This window comes from Antedon mediterranea, chromosome 3 (assembly GCF_964355755.1).
Source record: "Antedon mediterranea chromosome 3, ecAntMedi1.1, whole genome shotgun sequence".
Lineage (NCBI taxonomy): Eukaryota > Metazoa > Echinodermata > Crinoidea > Comatulida > Antedonidae > Antedon > Antedon mediterranea.
Genome location: NC_092672.1, coordinates 6460649 through 6480202, shown reverse-complemented (window position 1 = coordinate 6480202; position 19554 = coordinate 6460649). Strand labels below are relative to the sequence as shown.

Genomic DNA, 19554 nt, shown 5'->3' with positions numbered 1-19554 from the left:
TTCACACGGTACCCATTGATACTCCTGGGTTAACAGCGACAGAGAGAATGTATTACATCAGATAATGAGTTGAGTTGGTGCAGAATCTGGTTCGTGACCAAATAAATATTATTATCAAATCAAATAATAAAATCTTCATTTCTGTACCAATTTTTTAAAACCATTTTTAATATTTGTTTTGTTTTAATTATCCAGATATAAATTCATGGGACTTGGCATATGGTCCATGTTTTGAGCCGACTTGGGGTCAAGTGAATATATGCATGAACGACTTGAACAAGCCTTCCATTGATCCCAGCGCACCTTTACCATTCTGGGACAAGATGAGATTGCTGTTTCATGGTAGACTCATCATAACCGTTCAGAGGTGGAATTATTTATGGCTCAGTACTAAAGATTGTTACAACACCACAGAACATCTGGACTGGGAGTTTAACGATGTATATCTAGATTGGACTAATGGTGAGAGAGACTTCAGGTTTTTCTGTACCTTTTCTGTGTATTTGATGATTGATTTTAAGTTTTATGGATTGTTTTAAAGTTTTATGGATTGATTTAAAGTTTGACAGGTTGATTTTAACTTTGACAGATTGATTTTAAGTTTGATGGATTGATTTTAAGTTTGATGGATTGATTTTAAGTTTGACAGATTGATTTTAAGTTTGATGGATTGATTTTAAGTTTGATAGATTGATTTTAAGTTTGATGGATTGAATTTAAGTTTGACAGATTGATTTTGAGTTTTATGGATTGAATTTAAGTTTGATAGATTGATTTTAAGTTTGACAGATTAATTTTAAGTTTGATGGATTGATTTTAAGTTTGATGGATTGATTTTAAGTTTTATGGATTGATTTTAAGTGTTATGAATTTAAATCCATTATGTTAGATATATGGTAATTCACATTATGTTCCATAGGTGAAAACAGGAAGTTGATTATCATAGAGAAACATATGAGAAAACAGGAAATAGAACCAAGATTTATAATACACTAGAGAACATGTTTCATCATATAACATAAACTTAAATGAACTCATCTTTAGTTTAATCCATTGAATAGATGTTCAAGCTCAAAGTTTAAATGAAATCATCTTTAGTTGAATCCATTGATTAAATGAGCATGTTAGAGCCCAAAATTTAACTCAATAATCTTGACAACCAGCATATTTCCGTTTTTTGTCTGCTTGGAGGATGCATGTAGAATAGAATAACAATTATTAGTAATGTACATGCAAACAAACCCATGAAATTACAAAGTGACCAGAATATTACTGTCTTTTTAAAAATATTTTTATTTATTTAAATATTTTTTAAAATTTAATTAATTTTGTTAAATTTTTTTTTTCAGCCCATTTTCTTTTCAAGGGAGCACTTGATGTCTATATACGAACTGCTTCCAAGTATGATGATGTTAGGCTTCTACATATTCCTAAATTTCGCTGGGAGTAAGTACATTATTTCATTAAGGAAAAAATAATCGTGTCATTTACACTGTAATCATCATATATTCAATATACAGAGTAGAGTACAAATATTAAAAACATGATTTTAATTCTTATTAAGTCCGTTTAAAGATATTATGTATTATAATTTGTCCTAGGGCCATATTTTGAACTGTGACCTCTGTCACACAAGGCAAGACAAAGTAATCTTTTTTATTTCTACGTTATGTAGATTTGGTATTGAATGGATAACCAATGGAGATGTCAATGATCATCACAGCGTCATGCCATGTGCTCCTGACAAAGTTCCTGAACATTCCATCAAACAGGTATGTTAAAACAAAAACACACCCTTTAAGCTCTACACTATCAAACTAGTTGTTAAAATGTGTGATATGCTCAAATATGGTAGTGATATCCTTAAATATGGTAGCGATATGATGTTATGTCCATATATGGACACATCACATTTTTTTTCTCACATAAAGTTTGACAGTGTGGACACAGCTTAAGCTCTGTCTACACTATCAAACTAGTTTGTCAAAAAAGTGTGATTGCCCAAATATGGTAGTGATATCATCTTGTCCATATATGGGCACATCACATTTTGTTGTCAAATAAAGTTTGATAGGGTAGACAGAGCTTTAGCCTGTGTAAGTAAAAGTTACTTTATACACAGAAAGAGACAGATATAACAAAACACAATATAGCACTAATATAAGTTAAGTTAGGTAGCTCAAACACAGTGATAAAAGACAGTTGCTGTCATGGATCAGAACACTCATGGGTTCTATGAAGTGCACACTAGCCAAATGTGTAGACTAATCATTTGTATGATATTTTTTAATATTGCCATGTTTTAACCTTATGTTTTTTTTATTTTACCCCTTGGTGTCGTACTCTTTGTATATTACCCATTTTATCATATTTTTTATGTTTTTATATACATGAAAAGCAAGATAATTTTCGAGCCAGAGTGCTTGACAAAAAACATTAATTGAATTGAATTGGGTAGAACCTCCAGTTTATAGCCAAAGAAGACTTTTCTATCACCAGAACTATGCCTGAGAACTGCCTTCAACTTGTGCCATGCCTCTGGTTTGCAGTGACCCAGTTTTAACTGCTCGGCCACATAAAAGCATATTCGATACAATTATATGGGTCAACAAAAACTCCATGGTGAAAACCAAATTAAAATTATTCTTAATTGGATATCATCAGGCGTGATTGATTTATGAAAGCCATTAGAATTCCCAAATTCTTGTCAAATCTTATTAAACGTAAATGAGGTATAATTGATGGTGGGTCATCAGTCTCAACCAGTGTTATATTTATCGTTTTAATCCATTCACATTTTTCGCTAAATGCAAATGATTTTATGATTGAATAGTTTTGTCTGTTTCTCAATATATGCAATTAAACCCCATATTCTGTTTAATTTCGAATTGGACTTTAAGCAATGCATTGTAGGAAATTTGTTCACAGGTAATCAATTTAATTTCAAAATGATTCTTTTATACTTTCTGACGCAATGTAATAAGAATATTTAAAATTAAGAGAAGCTGGCATTTATACAACATAGTGCTTTAAGTAAAATATTTAGGCTTATTTATCAATCCAGTTCTTTTTGTCCAAAAAAAACTTCATCATCTAAAATTTAAGGTGAAAAAAATATTTTCCTAGGTTATTTTCAAAACTGTCTTAACACAAAGTAAAGATGATTTTTTTTTTCTAAGCAAATTTGATAAATAATTATTATCCAAATAATAGCATTCCCTCAATTAATTCCATAACTATAATTTCCAATTTCTTCTGTAAATGACAACAAATGATGTAAACTAAACAAGATGTGTCCATTTTTCTGCCTAAATGAACTATTTTTCCTTTGTCTGCTCTATATTATAAAGCATTCTTAATTGAAGGAAATGGTAGCTTTAATGCTGTATAAACTACAGTAGGTCTATTTGCACTCTTTGTCTATTGATCCTGAATTAACACGACATTAGTAAGCATAACATAGCAGTCTTAAGAGACTTACTAACAAGATGCCTTTTGGCATCTGAGATGGAATCGATACAGGAATTTACGTTAATTTTCAAAATCACTGACCATTTTAATGACATGTTAACTATAAGGAAGTACAAAAAAAAAAGGAATATGACAATTCCTGTATAAAAAGCATGTAATTATTCATTCATTCATCTTTTATTTCGGAAAAAAAAATGATTCTCCATAGCTCAAGTACAAAATTAGTGTCTACATTACACATCACATCACACATAGTACAGTACAATATGTGAAAAGGAGTCAAAAAATAGCTTTTGCTAATTAAGGTTTATCTCCTGTCACAAAAGTAAATTAGGCAAAATGCATAAATTGATCTATCATAGTATCAACAATAACTCATTAAGAAAGAATCAACAACTGTATAAAAGAAATAAAGTATAAGAAATAAAGTAAATTTTTATAAATATAAAAGAAAAAACAGGGTTAATGCAATAGCTTCATCCATCTACCATGTAGATAGGATGATGAAAGAGCAAAATCATAAATACATTACGTGACCGTAATTCCTGTCCTTCCCAACCTGCACAACAAGCCATACACCGTCTTACGCTGTAGTATTTTACAACGAACAAATACTCTATTGGCACTTTGTGTAATTCATACAAAAGAGGTACAAAAATAAGGTACAGATGCATGCTATTTTAATTCATTTAGGTTATGCCATATTTCTCTCATTATTGTGATGGTAGGCTTTGTACTCTATAATACTGTTTTAGTATTATGTCTGTGATAGTGCTGTGCAGCAAAATATAATCACCCAACAGTCTTCTGACTGCTAGCATCCATAATCCGGTTATTTCTACAGTCTAACAACCAAATTGAACCATATATATGGTACTAATGATATTTACATTGCTTCTGATAACACATTAACACCATGCAAGTCCTATGGGGTTGATATTCTGTAATTAAGAGACAATTTGCAACAACGATTAAATTTAATTTTGTATATTAGATACGAAATCATTACCTATAAACCTCATAAAAAATGTAATGATGTTTTTAGCTTTATATGCAATGTTCTTTTCAATAAATTGAATGTTAAATACTGTAATTATGAAAATTATTTGTAGCACTGTAAAACTGTTTCTTAAAAGGGGGCCACATTGAGTGTATGTACATGGCACTAACAGACTTAATGTCCTATAAAGCACAAAGTGATCTGGGCTAAGGTTTCAAGCGATGAAACAAGTCCCAAACTCATTCCTAACATGGTAGTCTGATATCCCTTAACTTGAATGATGACAGTGAGCCATCAGCCTATTTTGTGTTGAGATAATTGGAATACGTTTTGTCACAGGTGAACTGAACTGAACTTATATATTCATTACCATGATTCTGTACAGTATACAGTATACAAAGTGCTATATTAAAAATGTACTTAACAAGTAATATGTACTTCTCATGTCGTTAATTTGACCAATACAAGCTATCAGTTGAACAATAACATAACAAGTGACAGTTGCTAGGAAATTACTGATAATCTTACAAATTCGTCTGTAACTAAAGTACCTTTCAAATGCATTTTGTCTGGGTTTAAATGTAATGTTTAATTACGCTATGCTTGATTTCACACATTTTATCATAGTATGTCAAAATTCTGGTCCATTTTATGCACTAGGTCAGTCTCTGGGGCAGATTCAGGGATGGAATTATTTAAAAATGTATGTTCTGTAATACACTATGGTAGGCCTACTATACCGGTGGTGGAGTCTTCTCGCACTCCAGTCCAGCTAGTAAACTCTTTTAGTCAACTTGTGCATGCGAAAATCATTAAATTACGTGTATCAATCAACATGAGGACGTGCAAATCGAAAAGACCCTAATGTGTAGATAGTGTTCATTATAGAGCATTTTAACCACCAATAAATATCATCATAATGTCGTTTGACCTTTATATTTGACCCCTTTACTGGTCATCATTGATTAACTATCAGCAATAAATCTGAAAGCAGACCTTAAATCTTGATTTAATATGACAGGTGTTTTGATAAATAAGCCTGTAGATTATGATTACATTTTTGTTTACCTGTTGGCCTAGCTGACCACGCATCGTGGTTTGTGAACGTGCCTAGGCCTGCTCACTAATTACAAAGTTCCATAAAGAAATCTGATTTCGCAACCACAGAACTTCAATTATAAGAATCAAGGACAAATTACTAGTAAATTATAATATCAAATATCAATTTAAAAATTATTTGATTAAAAGTAAATTAATGAAATGAAATATATATACTGAATAGCGGTTTTAGATTGTTTACCTTTTGGCCTAGCTTGTCATGCGTTATCATCGTGCTTGATGCGTGTAGCATTACATACGTAAGGCCTTTCAGCTGTATAAATATACGCACAGCAAAGTAGGATACGTCATCTGCAGGCAGTATTCAAGGTCACCTTCAATGCACACTTAATTATCTTTTAAAATTTTAAAAACGTTATTTTATATGTAATGTATGTAATTATTATGAGCCCTCATGCAAAAGAGAATGGACGATTTTTAAAAAAAGCGATAATGTGTAATTTTAAACCATCTTGTAAATTGAAAAAAAACTTGATCTTGTACATCTTGTGTAAGGGCCAAAAAATTAAAACCGACAAATAAATTGAAACAAATGTTTTCTTGTTCTACCTGTCACGACTTTAATGACATTGAACCTATCAAAAATACACAGGAGGCGTAAACACACATCTAAGATTAATGAAATGTAGTGTGGGTGGGTTATATTACCAATCCCCTTGTGTACCGTTGGTATACTATTAAAGAAGTAATTACAATTTGAGATTTCGTAAGAACTTCAAAAGCTATCAAAATTCTGAATGGTTGTTTTGTAGCAAAAGTACCGGTACCTATTATTTAACAGGAATATCTGATGATAATGATAAAAAGTGCATTGGCAACAACCAATACTACTGAAATGGTTTACAATTAATTACTGACAAAATATATTGTAAAATTTCTGATTTGATATCATGTCTATGAATATTGTGTTGTACAATTTAAAGTTTTAACAATCATACTCTAATACACTGTTCTTAAAGTCTTTCTGCACTAAATTTACCAAATTATTGTTTAATTCTACAACATGTTTAACCAACAGATGTGCGTATGTTAACAGTCCGTCAAAAATAGATATTAAAACAAAAAAGTGCATACTTTTATTTTAGCTATCAAAAGCGCAATCCCGTTTAATATATAATATTAGCTTTTTCCCATTGTTAATATCTAATATTCATTTTTACCTCCCTTGTTAATATCTAATATTAATTTTTACCCCCCTTGTTAATATCTAATATTCATTTTTACCCCCTTGTTAATATCTAATATTCATTTTCACCCCCTTGTTAATATCTAATATTCATTTTTACCCCCTTGTTAATATCTAATATTCATTTTTACCCCCTTGTTAATATCTAATATTCATTTTTACCCCCTTGTTAATATCTAATATTCATTTTTACCCCCTTGTTAATATCTAATATTCATTTTTACCCCCTTGTTAATATCTAATATTCATTTTTACCCCTTGTTAATATCTAATATTCATTTTCACCCCCTTGTTAATATCTAATATTCATTTTCACCCCCTTGTTAATATCTAATATTCATTTTTACCCCCTTGTTAATATCTAATATTCATTTTTACCCCCTTGTTAATATCTAATATTCATTTTCACCCCCTTGTTAATATCTAATATTCATTTTCACCCCCTTGTTAATATCTAATATTCATTTTCACCCCCTTGTTAATATCTAATATTCATTTTTACCCCCTTGTTAATATCTAATATTCATTTTCACCCCCTTGTTAATATCTAATATTCATTTTATCCCCTTGTTAATATCTAATATTCATTTTTACCCCCTTGTTAATATCTAATATTCATTTTTCTCTTACAGGTCCATGATTCATATGCTCTTTTTAGGTCACACAATTTGAACTTAAAGATGAACTTAGATGTCAAACTTAATAAAAAGGTTAGTTTATTAGGAATTGTTCATTTTTGTATTGTATAACTGTATCTTTGTGATTAATATGCTTGCTTACCATTCCAAGATTCATGGTATCAAATCCTATGTAACCACCTGATGTGTTTTATATTAGTGCTTTTATTGAAAGACTAGAATTAAATTTAAGAGCCTATCAAATTAATGTAATGTGGCCAAATATGGTAGTGATATGACATCATCATGTCCATATACAGTATGGGCACATCACATTTTTGTCACATAAAGTTTAATAGTGTAGACAGAGCTTTAAAAACCAGTTTTACTCCTTGTCTATGACTACTGTACTCCAGATGCAAATGATTTCAACGTATCCTGATGAAGAAGTTTTTTATTTTATGAACCACTTATTTTTCAGCTAGAACTTGTATTTCCTTAGCTGATAGGGTTTTGTTAAAAATCATAAAATCGTCAATCAATCCATCCAGCACATAACCAAGCTTAATGTTGTTGCAAGAGATTGCACAATTATGACACATTCTTTGTATATCAAGAGTTCCATCCAAGTATACTTTTATATTTTCACCATCATACATCAGGATGATATGGTACCATACTTGTTTATATATGCTGCCAGTCCCAGGGTATATTTCAGCTGACAGCAGGGTGAACAAATTTAATCTTCCATAGGATGTATCAATGGTCATATCATTTATTCCTGTTCCACATACGCTGCACTGTATTATTTGTTGAGACGTTCCAGATCTAGTAACTTTAACCCAAAGGCTAATAGTGAAATGTTGAGCCAGATTTTGCAAACTACTTAGGCCTATATAGAGGTAGTTATCAGTAACTACCATTGCATTACCAATTATTCCACTTTCATACGCTTCCTTGTCAGGAACAGTAAGGAAATTATTTGTCTTTCCTAAGATATCTATTAAATCATTATCAAATGGATAATGTACCACACTACTCTGAGAAATCAATGTTCTAAAAGATTTAGCGTATTTGATACACTTTTTAGCAAATGTTTGGTACGGTATTTCTTGACTTACATTGTCAGTTCTTGTCAATGTTGTATCGCCATCAACTAGTGAGATCTCATTTATGCAGAATACGAAAAATACAATGTAGCATTTCATTTTACCTAAAAACAAAAATTACATTTACGGTAATATAATATGATAATATACTAAATAACATTTGTGCCCTAAATGCCAGATTTATATTTAAACGACTGTGGTTTTCACACAGCTATGATATTCTGTCAAAAAAGTTATTAGAATATGATATTATATTATATTTTTATTAATCTTAGGTTTAAAACTATTGATGTCCAGTACAATTGAATTCAAGCTAGTTAGATGGGTCAGTTAAAAAAATAAATGACCGCTGTTAAAGTTTTTTTGCTTTTGGTGTGAAAGAGATATCAGATCATTTTCTTACCTTTTCTTGGTTGAACAAATGATGTAACAAAGTTTAGATTACTACTATAGATTAGTAGAATTGAGTTGTAGACCGCGGGGTTGGCACACATCAAATGAAAGAATTTATAAATGCAAGAGATTTTTAAACAAACATCATACAAAAAGAACCTACAGGAACTTCCAATAGAATAATTAATTTAAAATAAAGAATTGAAATTAGTTTTTAAATAATTCAATTTAATTGTCAAAAATAATAATATGATACTACAACTTTATTTAATTTGTTCAATTTTATAATGATAATGTCCATTCAGTATTTATTAATAAGTGCATTCAATATTCTGAAAAATGAAAATTGTCTTCTACTGAAAATAAACAATTATACCATTAATTGAATTTTGTCCATTTTTTAAAGTATAGATTATAATTATTATACACGATGTGCATTCAATCCACTGTAAATATTGGTGTCGCCTACTAATTTGATTTTAATACTTTTTATCAGATCACATTCCAAAGTTTAGGCGCCAGGAACATCGCATGAGTACACCAGCATCTCATTTTATATCTTTTTGCATGGCAACAAGAAAATATTATTTTAATTATAGAATAATTATGATATATAATTATTATTATACACATTTTATAATTTGATTATGCAGGATGGGGAAGAACCAGATATTCCTTCTATCCTTTTCTACAGCAGTACGATGAGATGGCTTCAGAATTTTCAGGTAATTTCTTTCTGTTATTATTAAATTATATAAACATGATTTTTTTTTTCTATTGGTCTTTGACAATAATAAAAAGTCAGCTTTTTGAATGACGTTCTTTATTGATTAACTACCATCCACAGTAATGTTTTGATTGATATTTTACAACCTTAAAATCCTGTTTCCACAACCAAAAATGAATTGATAATAAACCGATAAAACTTAACCGATTATCTGACTGTGGAAACAAGGTTTAACCGATTCCACTCGAGAAAAATTAACAGATAATTATTTCATTAAAATGCGATTATATGTAACTTTTTACCTGAAAGACAAATTGTTGTTCTCCACTAAAGAGCGGAAAAAGACTACCAACATGTTTATACCATAGATGAATAACCATACTGTTGAAATTTAACTATTTTAAACATTTTTTAAATGTTGCTTTCATTTTGGGTGGTTGAGACAACAGATTTTGTTCCTTAAATTTTAGACCATTTCCACCTCGTTGCCGCGACAAAATCAGTCTTTTTTAGACACAATTAAAAAGTTGCTGCCCAATCACAGTCAACTATTTAGTAAGCCACATAAACTCCCTTTATGTTGATACTCTTTAGTTATGTGTATATTGATCCATTGGTTTGTTGTCTCTCAATACAGTCTTATAACCTAGAGCGTTATGCTAGTAGATGTAAGTACTCGACACTATGCATAGCCAAATATCTATTGTGATTAACAATACGAAAGTACAGGAAACCTATCATATTCACTTTTCATTACTGCCTCAAATCTGAAGTTACACCTTTATTCAATTGTCTTTGATACCCGAGAATCATAGGCGTTTTTGCGTAGACTATATAGAGATTAGGTTGTATATTGCTTGAAACCTTTATTTATAATTTTCTAGCACCAGTTGATCAATTTGGTAAAGCTCTGGCTGCACTATCAAACTAGTATGACAAAAATGTGTGATGTGCCCAAATATAGTAGTGACCTCATCATGTCCATAACGTCTGATAGTAGAGCTTGAGATCATAGAGAACTCGACATGATAACAGTTAGACCCAGTTTTCGTACAGTACTTCCACCTTACGCTAACTAGGCCCACATGCATGATCTAAAAGCCTCAACAGAGGTTTAAACCCTCCACGCTTGAGTTACACTTGCATTCATCTTGAACGCCCCCTAATGGTTAAAACATGTTCAGGCCTTGAATGCGATGTCTTACTCTCCTAATTACAAGCTCCGCTGACAAACAGGCTCAATAGTACGTTTACTCATTTAAAAAGAGGGTCATAAAAACGAACTGAAGTAATGGATGAATTGAAGCTAATAACAGTCCACAAGAGAATACATATTTTTATTACATATGCCCCTGAAAACGCACTTTTGTATTAATTCTTAAATTGAAAGAATATTTAAATTCATGCAAATAATTTACTTGTAGCAAGAACAATAGTTTCTTCAACAAAACCAAATATAAAATTGAATGAAGTGCTTAGAAACTTAGCAAACTACTGGAGGAACGTGCTATTTATTATTTCAGCCCATATTGAAGGTACAGATAACTTGAGATGTAATAATAATAATAACTGGTACTTGATATAGTGCATTATGCTGAAAGCCTCACTGTGCTTTACATAGACAGAACAATTTAGAAAATTAAAAATTCAAAAGGTGGGTTTTGAGGAGAGATTTGAAGACACTGGTGGAAGTTGCCTGACGGATTTCAAGAGGCAATGCATTCCAAAGAGAAACGGATGCCGAAGAAAAAGTAGTACTGTAAGCTTTTGTGATGTCATCAATATATTAATTTCCTGTAAAACTTCCCAAACGCTGTAAATCCATATTATTATACTGTATGGGTACAGAGTCTGTTAGTTCACATATACGCAAAGGTCAAAGGATCCTTTAATAGAGGTCATACCATTGCTACGGTCTTTAGCTACATCTCTTAACAACTCTATGTCGCTCAGTGTTTTAAGGTTAACATTTCTGTTGGTATAGCGGATGAAAACTTTTTAATGCAAACATATAAACATACATAGTAGTACAACCAAGTAATATAAAATTGCTTAATGCTAATAACTATACTATAACCATGCTTACCAACTTAGTTATGACTTACACTTATAGCTGTTGGGAATAGTTTTTCAGTTATTCAGTTAAGAAATAAAATAAAAACATTTAATGTATGAATGTTAAATATAGCACACGTGTTCCTCTACAACGTCGGGAGGTGGTTTCCCGAATGATCGTAAAATCAAAACGGTACTGGGTATGACCAACTAGCGTTCTTGTCACCAACTAGTCATCCATTCATAGAAGTACTGATGTAGTAGCCTATCTGTATGGTGACCATAGAATGTGACCCGAGGCATGACTAACTACGACTTTTAGTTGATAGAAGATTGAAAAAAATTGTTAAGAAGAGTTGTACTGTATGTGGATGTTTAATGAAATTATGTCAATAATGTTTACACACTAGGCATATAAATAGTAATGTTTATTAGTAAAAATAATTTTGAGTTAATAAGAATAAGAAACCACCTCACGAACTAGAAACATCACCACAAACTCACTTTGACTGTTGGCTTATTTTGTAAAAACAAATCAAAATTATTGACTTTAAAATTCATAACTGTGATTAATATTAATATATAATTATTTATTGAGTTAATTATTTATGACAAGGTCGACTTGAATTCGGTAGTTAATCCAAACAAATTTAAAATATTTAATTGAAATCATAATTTAAAGTAGATTACTGATACAGATGGATTATTAAAATTTTTTAAAGACGTAATTAAAGATGTATTGTCCCCCTGCACAAATATATTTTTTTAAATATGCCATTTTAATGTCAAATTTTAGTTATTCAATTGGAAAAAAAATTTTACAAAAAAAGAATTTAACTGAAACAATAATTTAAAGAAAACAAAAAAATGTCAGGTTTTTTTTTCCGGTTTTTGTTTTTTTTTTCATTTTGGGGGACAATACATCTTTAAAAAACTAATTAAATTAATGATAATAATCAATCATGTTGGAACAACATCCTTAATATTCCCCATGTGATCCTAGACACAAATACAAAATAATCATCTATCTTCTGTCTATGCAATTTATACTACAGGTAATAACAATTCTGAAAAGTATCCGATGTTGGTTTCTTGGGAAATTATTGACCTGGTTTTGTAGCAGCATCATAAAAGCATAAATTTAAATTTACTAATTTCAATTTATTCAAAAGTCTATTTCAATAATAGATTAATACAAAATCAATATATATTGTATATTCAATGACAATACAATGTTTAATAACTTCTCAAACTCCAGCGTAAACATTTTAGATAAATGATGTTTTCATTATTTTAATGAATTTTCTTTTTCCATAATGGTTTTTGTCATATCACATATATTAGGCTGTGTAATCATCGTATTCTGTATGTTTTAATTATTCAAAATGAGCACTAAATATTGATTATTTACATAAGTTGATAGATATAAATGGTATGCCCTTAATATTAATCAGTGGCGCTTTTAAAAACATGGAATTGGAAAAAAATAAAAACAAAACAAGCTTGATACCGGCATTACAAAAACAGGAATTGTCATCTTCTAGCTGTATTGAAGTGGCTGTATTTGGTCTGTGTTCTTTCTCCTCTTTTTTTTAATACCAATCAAAACCTTTCTGCCTATAAAAACATTTCTGCCTATCAAAACCTTTCTGCCTATCAAAACCTTTCTGCCTATCAAAACGTTTCTGCCTATCAAAACGTTTCTGCGTATCAAAACTTTTCTGTCTATAAAAACATTTCTGCCTATCAAAACCTTTCTGCCTATCAAAACCTTTCTGCGTATCAAAACTTTTCTGTCTATCAAAACCTTTCTGCCTATCAAAACCTTTCTGCCTATTGTGATATGTTTTTACAATTTAGAAATAAAGAGTTATGTGTAAAAAAAATAAACAATGCTAAGCATTAATATGTTTTGATTTGGTTACAACAGTTCGCACACGCTTAATACAGTAATGAGTATAATAGGTTGATCAACACACCCCTGTTAATCAGTTGCATTAGTGTGTTGCGTCCAAATCCATCTGCTGATTAGACACTTTAATTCCTAGCATGTTGCTATAATTAAAATTCTTGATTCATGTCTGTTTTGGAGACTTGAAGGTTTACAACAATTGATTAAACTATAACTGTAAATTATCGGAGATGGAGTCGATTTTTTAGGTGATTTCTAAGCAGGCTTGGGCCTAGCTGCCAGATGGCCTAGCTGGCCATGCTCGCTAGATATGTTTAACATAAAGGATGATTTTAAATGAATTACTGGCCTTTAGCATAAAAATATACTTAATATATGTTGTATATATTGTTCAATATGGATGGAATAGAAATAAGCGCTCATACTGGCCAAAATGCAGATTGACAGAGGGCGTGCTATCTAATATTTCGGCCCATGATACAGATAAATTCGAGATTTTAATCAGCTGTGACGTCACCTGGCAATATATCCATTTTTCCGAAAATCAATAGGCATGTTCTGTTTGGTGTAAAAATATTTGTAAAAATTTGGAAATTGTAGATGTGTAAAAACAAATTTTTATACAAACATAATGCAAGTATTACTATGGCAGAAATAATATATAGTATTAATAGTAATATTAAATACTTTTCAATCAAAGAACAAATGAATTCTGCCGTCCTATATTGAGATCAACAACTGCTTACTATTATTAGATAAGAATGGGACTTAAACATTATCTTTGAATGCAATAGACAAACATCAATTAAAACAGTACTGTTTGTCGGCACTCTTATGTAATAATGGTAATCACATTTTCAATTTTGTTTTAAAATCATTTATGAGACTAGCTTGATTTACTACAATTGACGGCTTTTATAAATGCGTCACTTTAGAAGTGTTTGCTCTCCGTATTAGGAATTAAAGATCTTGAGCATATTGTCCTTTTCTAATGTGGTATAAAATAAGTAAGTTTGACCGATAATAAATATTGATCATCTATTCTCGGTACTACATTATTATTTGTCTTGACCGTCGGGCAAATACATTTTATAATATCTATTGCGTCTTTAACATACCGCAAACCATCTGTCCTAATAAAAACATCTTGATTACTAAGTATTCCAAAAGCGTTGCCTGATAGCTCGTCTCTATACATTACTAAACAAACAGTACATAAAGCATTCTTGTTTATGTTTATCATTACCACGGCGATATTGCGAATAATTAAAAAGATCCTCACAAACATACTGCAGCAATAGGTTGATATTTTTAAGCTCTGTCTATACACTATCAAACTTTATGTGACAAAAAAAAATGTCACGTGCCCATATATGGACATGATGATGCCATATCACTGCCATACTACCATATTTGGACACATCACTAGTTAGAAATTTTTGCAAATTTCAAATACAGTAGCCTGTAACCGTTTAATGCTGTGAAACTTTTAGCTGCAACGAAAAAATGTTATACAGTATAGAGAAAAATTCTGATTTAAGCAGTTTTTTAAAGTGCAAATTTATAATTTTATTTTTTAATCCATTTTTAAACAGCTCTTTTGAATCACTATATTCAGCAGAAACATTTCTTTTGTTTTTACGTATCATACCATTTAAATATTTAAAATGGATACAAATTATATAGTGAATGCTAGTTAAAAAAATAATAGAACTAAAATTGTTTACAAACATGTTATATATTTATTAAAGATAGATGACATTAAAAAATTGAATAAAATAAGCATATTACTTATAGAATTGTAATATACAGTCATGCGATACATGTGTTTTTTTTATTTTCTTAAATACCAAAACAAACAAAAAATATCATATTGCACTGATAACTTTAACTATTTGGTTAATACTAAAAATGTTTTTAATTATTAAAGTAGTACCACACTGATAATATAAGTCTACACCTAATTTTTTCGGTGGTGTGAGCTTCTGTCTGGGATTATCATCCAGGGTGGGCTTATTACTGAACCAATACAGTATTATACTCGCAAAAAAAAATTAATACAGTAGCATATATATATTATTACATTGTTATATTAAAGTTGAGAACATGCAATTGTTTAACGATGCCAAAGTTCAGTTATCATTTTTGCGCTTTGGGGGAAATATAATATTCCCTCAAGCAAAATATCATTCCCTCAGGGATGTTGAATCTTATATTTCACCTCTAAGCAGGCAATATCTGTATAATAGTATAGTATACATTTTCAAGGTTTTTTAAAATACTCATAAAAACAAAACAAAGAATTTATGAAGATTAATTTTGGAATTATAATCATTTTAAGTTTTCTAAAATTATCCATCACATAACTATAATCACAAAACATTCTTTTAGGCAGTCATTTTTCTGACTGGAAAATGTTGCATTTTGGAACACAAATATCGATATTCTGTTTGGGGATTTGGGATTGATAAATATAGTTCAGATCTCTTTAAACACCACCTGTGTGCATGAAATATATCTTTTATGTTTGTTGTTTTATTTTTTTTTTAATGCATTTACAATTCTCCATTTTATTAGGGCCCAGCGGAGAGGAACTTTTTTGTAGCAGGATTAGAGGCTATTGTGTGTTTATAATATATTTATTTTCAAATAAATTAAAAATAAAAACAAACTATGAACAGCCTGTAAATCATTAGAAAATATTTGCACGTGCTACAATATTTTTGTACACTACTCAACAAATCCAACTTTTTTTTATTGAAAGTTATTTATAGTAATTTTTTTTTTTGTGATTAAGATTGACTATTCAGGTCTTATGTAGTAAAGTTAAAATAACATGGTTTTTTTTAAAACATTAATTTACATATTTTAAGAATGCTAAAAGTTGAACCCAACCTGATTCGCTATATTTGATTTATATATGCCTTCTGGTTTCATATCTTAAATATATGTGAAAAATGTCTTTCGCAGTCGACTTTCACATTAAAATAACAGTAGAACAAAAGCGTAACTTTCAGCTGTAAAAATAAATATCTCTCTTTTTGCCATTTGTAAAGTAGCTTTTCAAAACACTGATCTAGACCTCCCAAGTCTTTTGGTTTTTTGGATTTTTATTTATACATTTTGTTTCCAGAAATGACACCTATTTTATCATAGTAATATTAATAATAGTTTGAATTGTATTTAAAGGACTACCTGTTTTGTCAAAGTTCATTTGAAAAAAAAAACTTTCCGGACAGTAGGCCTACAGGTATGAAGGGTTTGTGTAAAATGTGGCATATCTCAAACTTATAGGTGTTCATTATAGTAAAAACCTGGCTGATCTTACAAAATGGTTTTAATAACTTCGCTTTTTAGATCCTGGTCCACAAAATTAAATTTTCAGAAATATTATTTGCACAATTTAAAACCCCTACCTTAAAGCCTGACCTTTTGCACCCTGCCTATATCAGCTTAACATTCTCTCTTATCATACTTGTCCTACATCAAGCTATCTTACCAAACATGATGAAACATGCTTGTAAACTATTAAATATCATTTGAGGCTTAAGGAGAGGCTTATAGTTTTTACAGTCATGAATTAAAAACCTGGTACTGTACTATGTAACAATCCTGGAACGTTAAACACTAACAGTGGTGTTTCAGTGAGTGAGCTCAGAGCTTAAGGGGCCCCAGGACATAAGTAGCCTAAATGCAACTACCCTCTTAGGGAAGAGTGCTAAACCAGGGGCCTTTGCCTCCTTTGTTACCTCTTATGACCACCAAGCTACTTCTCTGATTCAATTTAAAATCGATAGTCTTTCCTACAATAGAGTTATTATTATCAGCAGTTGAAATTGTTCTTATCTAACCTTAGTTCTGACTAAAAGTTCCTTAAGTGATTTCCTGAAAGCCTTGTATTGAAGAGCATAAACAAATGGATTTAACATCATATTAATAAAACAAAGAAAGACGGTTACTGAATGTATTAATCCGTTTAGCTCAATGTACTTTTTGAATAAACCGAGCATCAAAAAGAGGTAGAAAAATTGATTTGGCGTCCAACAAATTATAAAAATAATCGAAACGGTTATTGAGGTAATGATCACGTTACGTTGAGCTGTGTTCCGTCTCCGAGAAACAATATAACTGTTTTTCAAATTTTTTGACGCTATGCTTGGCTTCCCTAATGCACATGCTATCCTTCCGTATGCAAATCCAAGAATAACCAATGGTAAGACACATTCAAATGTAAACACTAAAGAACCAATAGCGATTTCAACTGTTTGATTCGGCCAAATGTACGTACACTGTCCGTCTTCAACTGTTGCAAAAAATGCCAAGTTTGACTCGCATACAATACCGTAAATCCATATGCATGCAAAAACGTAACGTAAAGTTTTCTTTTTGAAATGGTACCTGTATCTAATAGGATATATAACAGCGTAATATCGTTCCAACGCCAGGCCTAACAGATTTCCTTTCGATGTCGCAGTCAGGACCCAGTAAATCGTTCTTGTCTTGCAGAAGATAGTAAATGCATTATCGCCAGTTGGGTGGTATCCATATAGCGGACATACGTAAAAAAATAAAAATACTATTGAGCTAAGAAAATCAACGAAAGATTGATGAACGATCAGCCTGTTCGTCATTGTTTGAAACGAAGGTACGCGTAAATAAACGAGGAGTACGATTCCATTCATTGATATTCCTAGAACACAGATTAAGGTATAAACACACAACTGCAGTAAATAAATGATTACCGTGTACGCCAGAACAAAACTCATTCCAAGTAAATAGAAAAGATGACCATTCCAAACCATTTTACCGTCCGTTTTCAAATTTCTATTTTTTAACCAGAGGTGTACCTCTACATAGGTGTTGGTTTTGCATAATAAATCCTTTTTCGTTGATCCATCAGATTTTGATCATGACCAGCAGGTTACTAATATCAATGCAACAATTTAAAATAATTCCAAAGATAGATCATGTTAACAATTTTCCTGCAGTATATTTCATCCAGTGCTTTTGATGGAATGAAGATGAAAAGCTTATTTGATCAGTGTTCAGACTGTTGATGTCCAGGTTTAGATGGATAAAATTTTGTAATTGAGTTAAATTTGCTTAGCTCTTGGAATGACTGTAATCTGATTGGTCCAATACAATGAACTTTCTGTGGGGCATACCATTTTCCTTGTAGGGATGTTAATATCTGTTAAAGGTTTTTCTCAATGAATTTAAACCTATAAAATACTATAATACTAGTGCACTATATATATAGTTTCTTCATCCTTGTTTGATATACACTTAACCATTTGATTGGTCCGCACACAAAAGGGCTTTGTTTTTAAACAATCCAAATATATTTGACGTCAATCACATTTAACTGTTTTAATATTGGCCACTTTAATGTCAAGTAATAATTATCATTGTTCAAGAATTATTCCTTACATACCTATAGAGCTGTGACATCATTCTGATTGTTTTGTAAATTCAAAATTCATTAGTGGTTTGTGTTAATTGTTTTAATTGAGTGAAGTAATATGATAAAATATCAAATTGAAATTAGTACCTCTGAACCTAACTTATTACTGTATATTAAATATTAAATTTTGTCGAAAATATGGTAATTTGATTATCATAATCATTTTTGTCTGTCATATCATTATCAGAATCACAATTGAACTTCCTCATTATCATAATCTTTATTCATTCACCATCATTCTTGTTTTGATAATCATTATAATGTTACAACCTTGTCTAAATCATCTTATATTTACCATCATCGTCATTATCAGCAGCATCATCATCATCATCATCATCATCATCATCATCACCATCATCATCACCATTATCATCATCATTATCATCATCATCATTATCATCACCATCATCATCATCATCATCATCATCACCATCATCATCATCATCATCACCATCATCATCAACCTTATCATCATCATCATCACCATCACCATCATCATCA

General features: G+C 30.6%; 1 protein-coding gene across 1 annotated transcript in view; it reads left to right on the top strand.

Annotated features, from left to right (window-relative positions):
- The window catches only part of LOC140044688 (bridge-like lipid transfer protein family member 2), a 49028-nt gene that overhangs the window by 13364 nt on the left and 16110 nt on the right, over positions 1 to 19554 (top strand). Inside the window, exons 30-34 of the mRNA XM_072089312.1 lie at positions 196 to 462; positions 1350 to 1446; positions 1676 to 1772; positions 7409 to 7486; positions 9549 to 9620. Of these exons, the coding sequence (XP_071945413.1) occupies positions 196 to 462; positions 1350 to 1446; positions 1676 to 1772; positions 7409 to 7486; positions 9549 to 9620 (611 nt within the window). The remainder of the gene's footprint in view (positions 1 to 195; positions 463 to 1349; positions 1447 to 1675; positions 1773 to 7408; positions 7487 to 9548; positions 9621 to 19554) is intronic.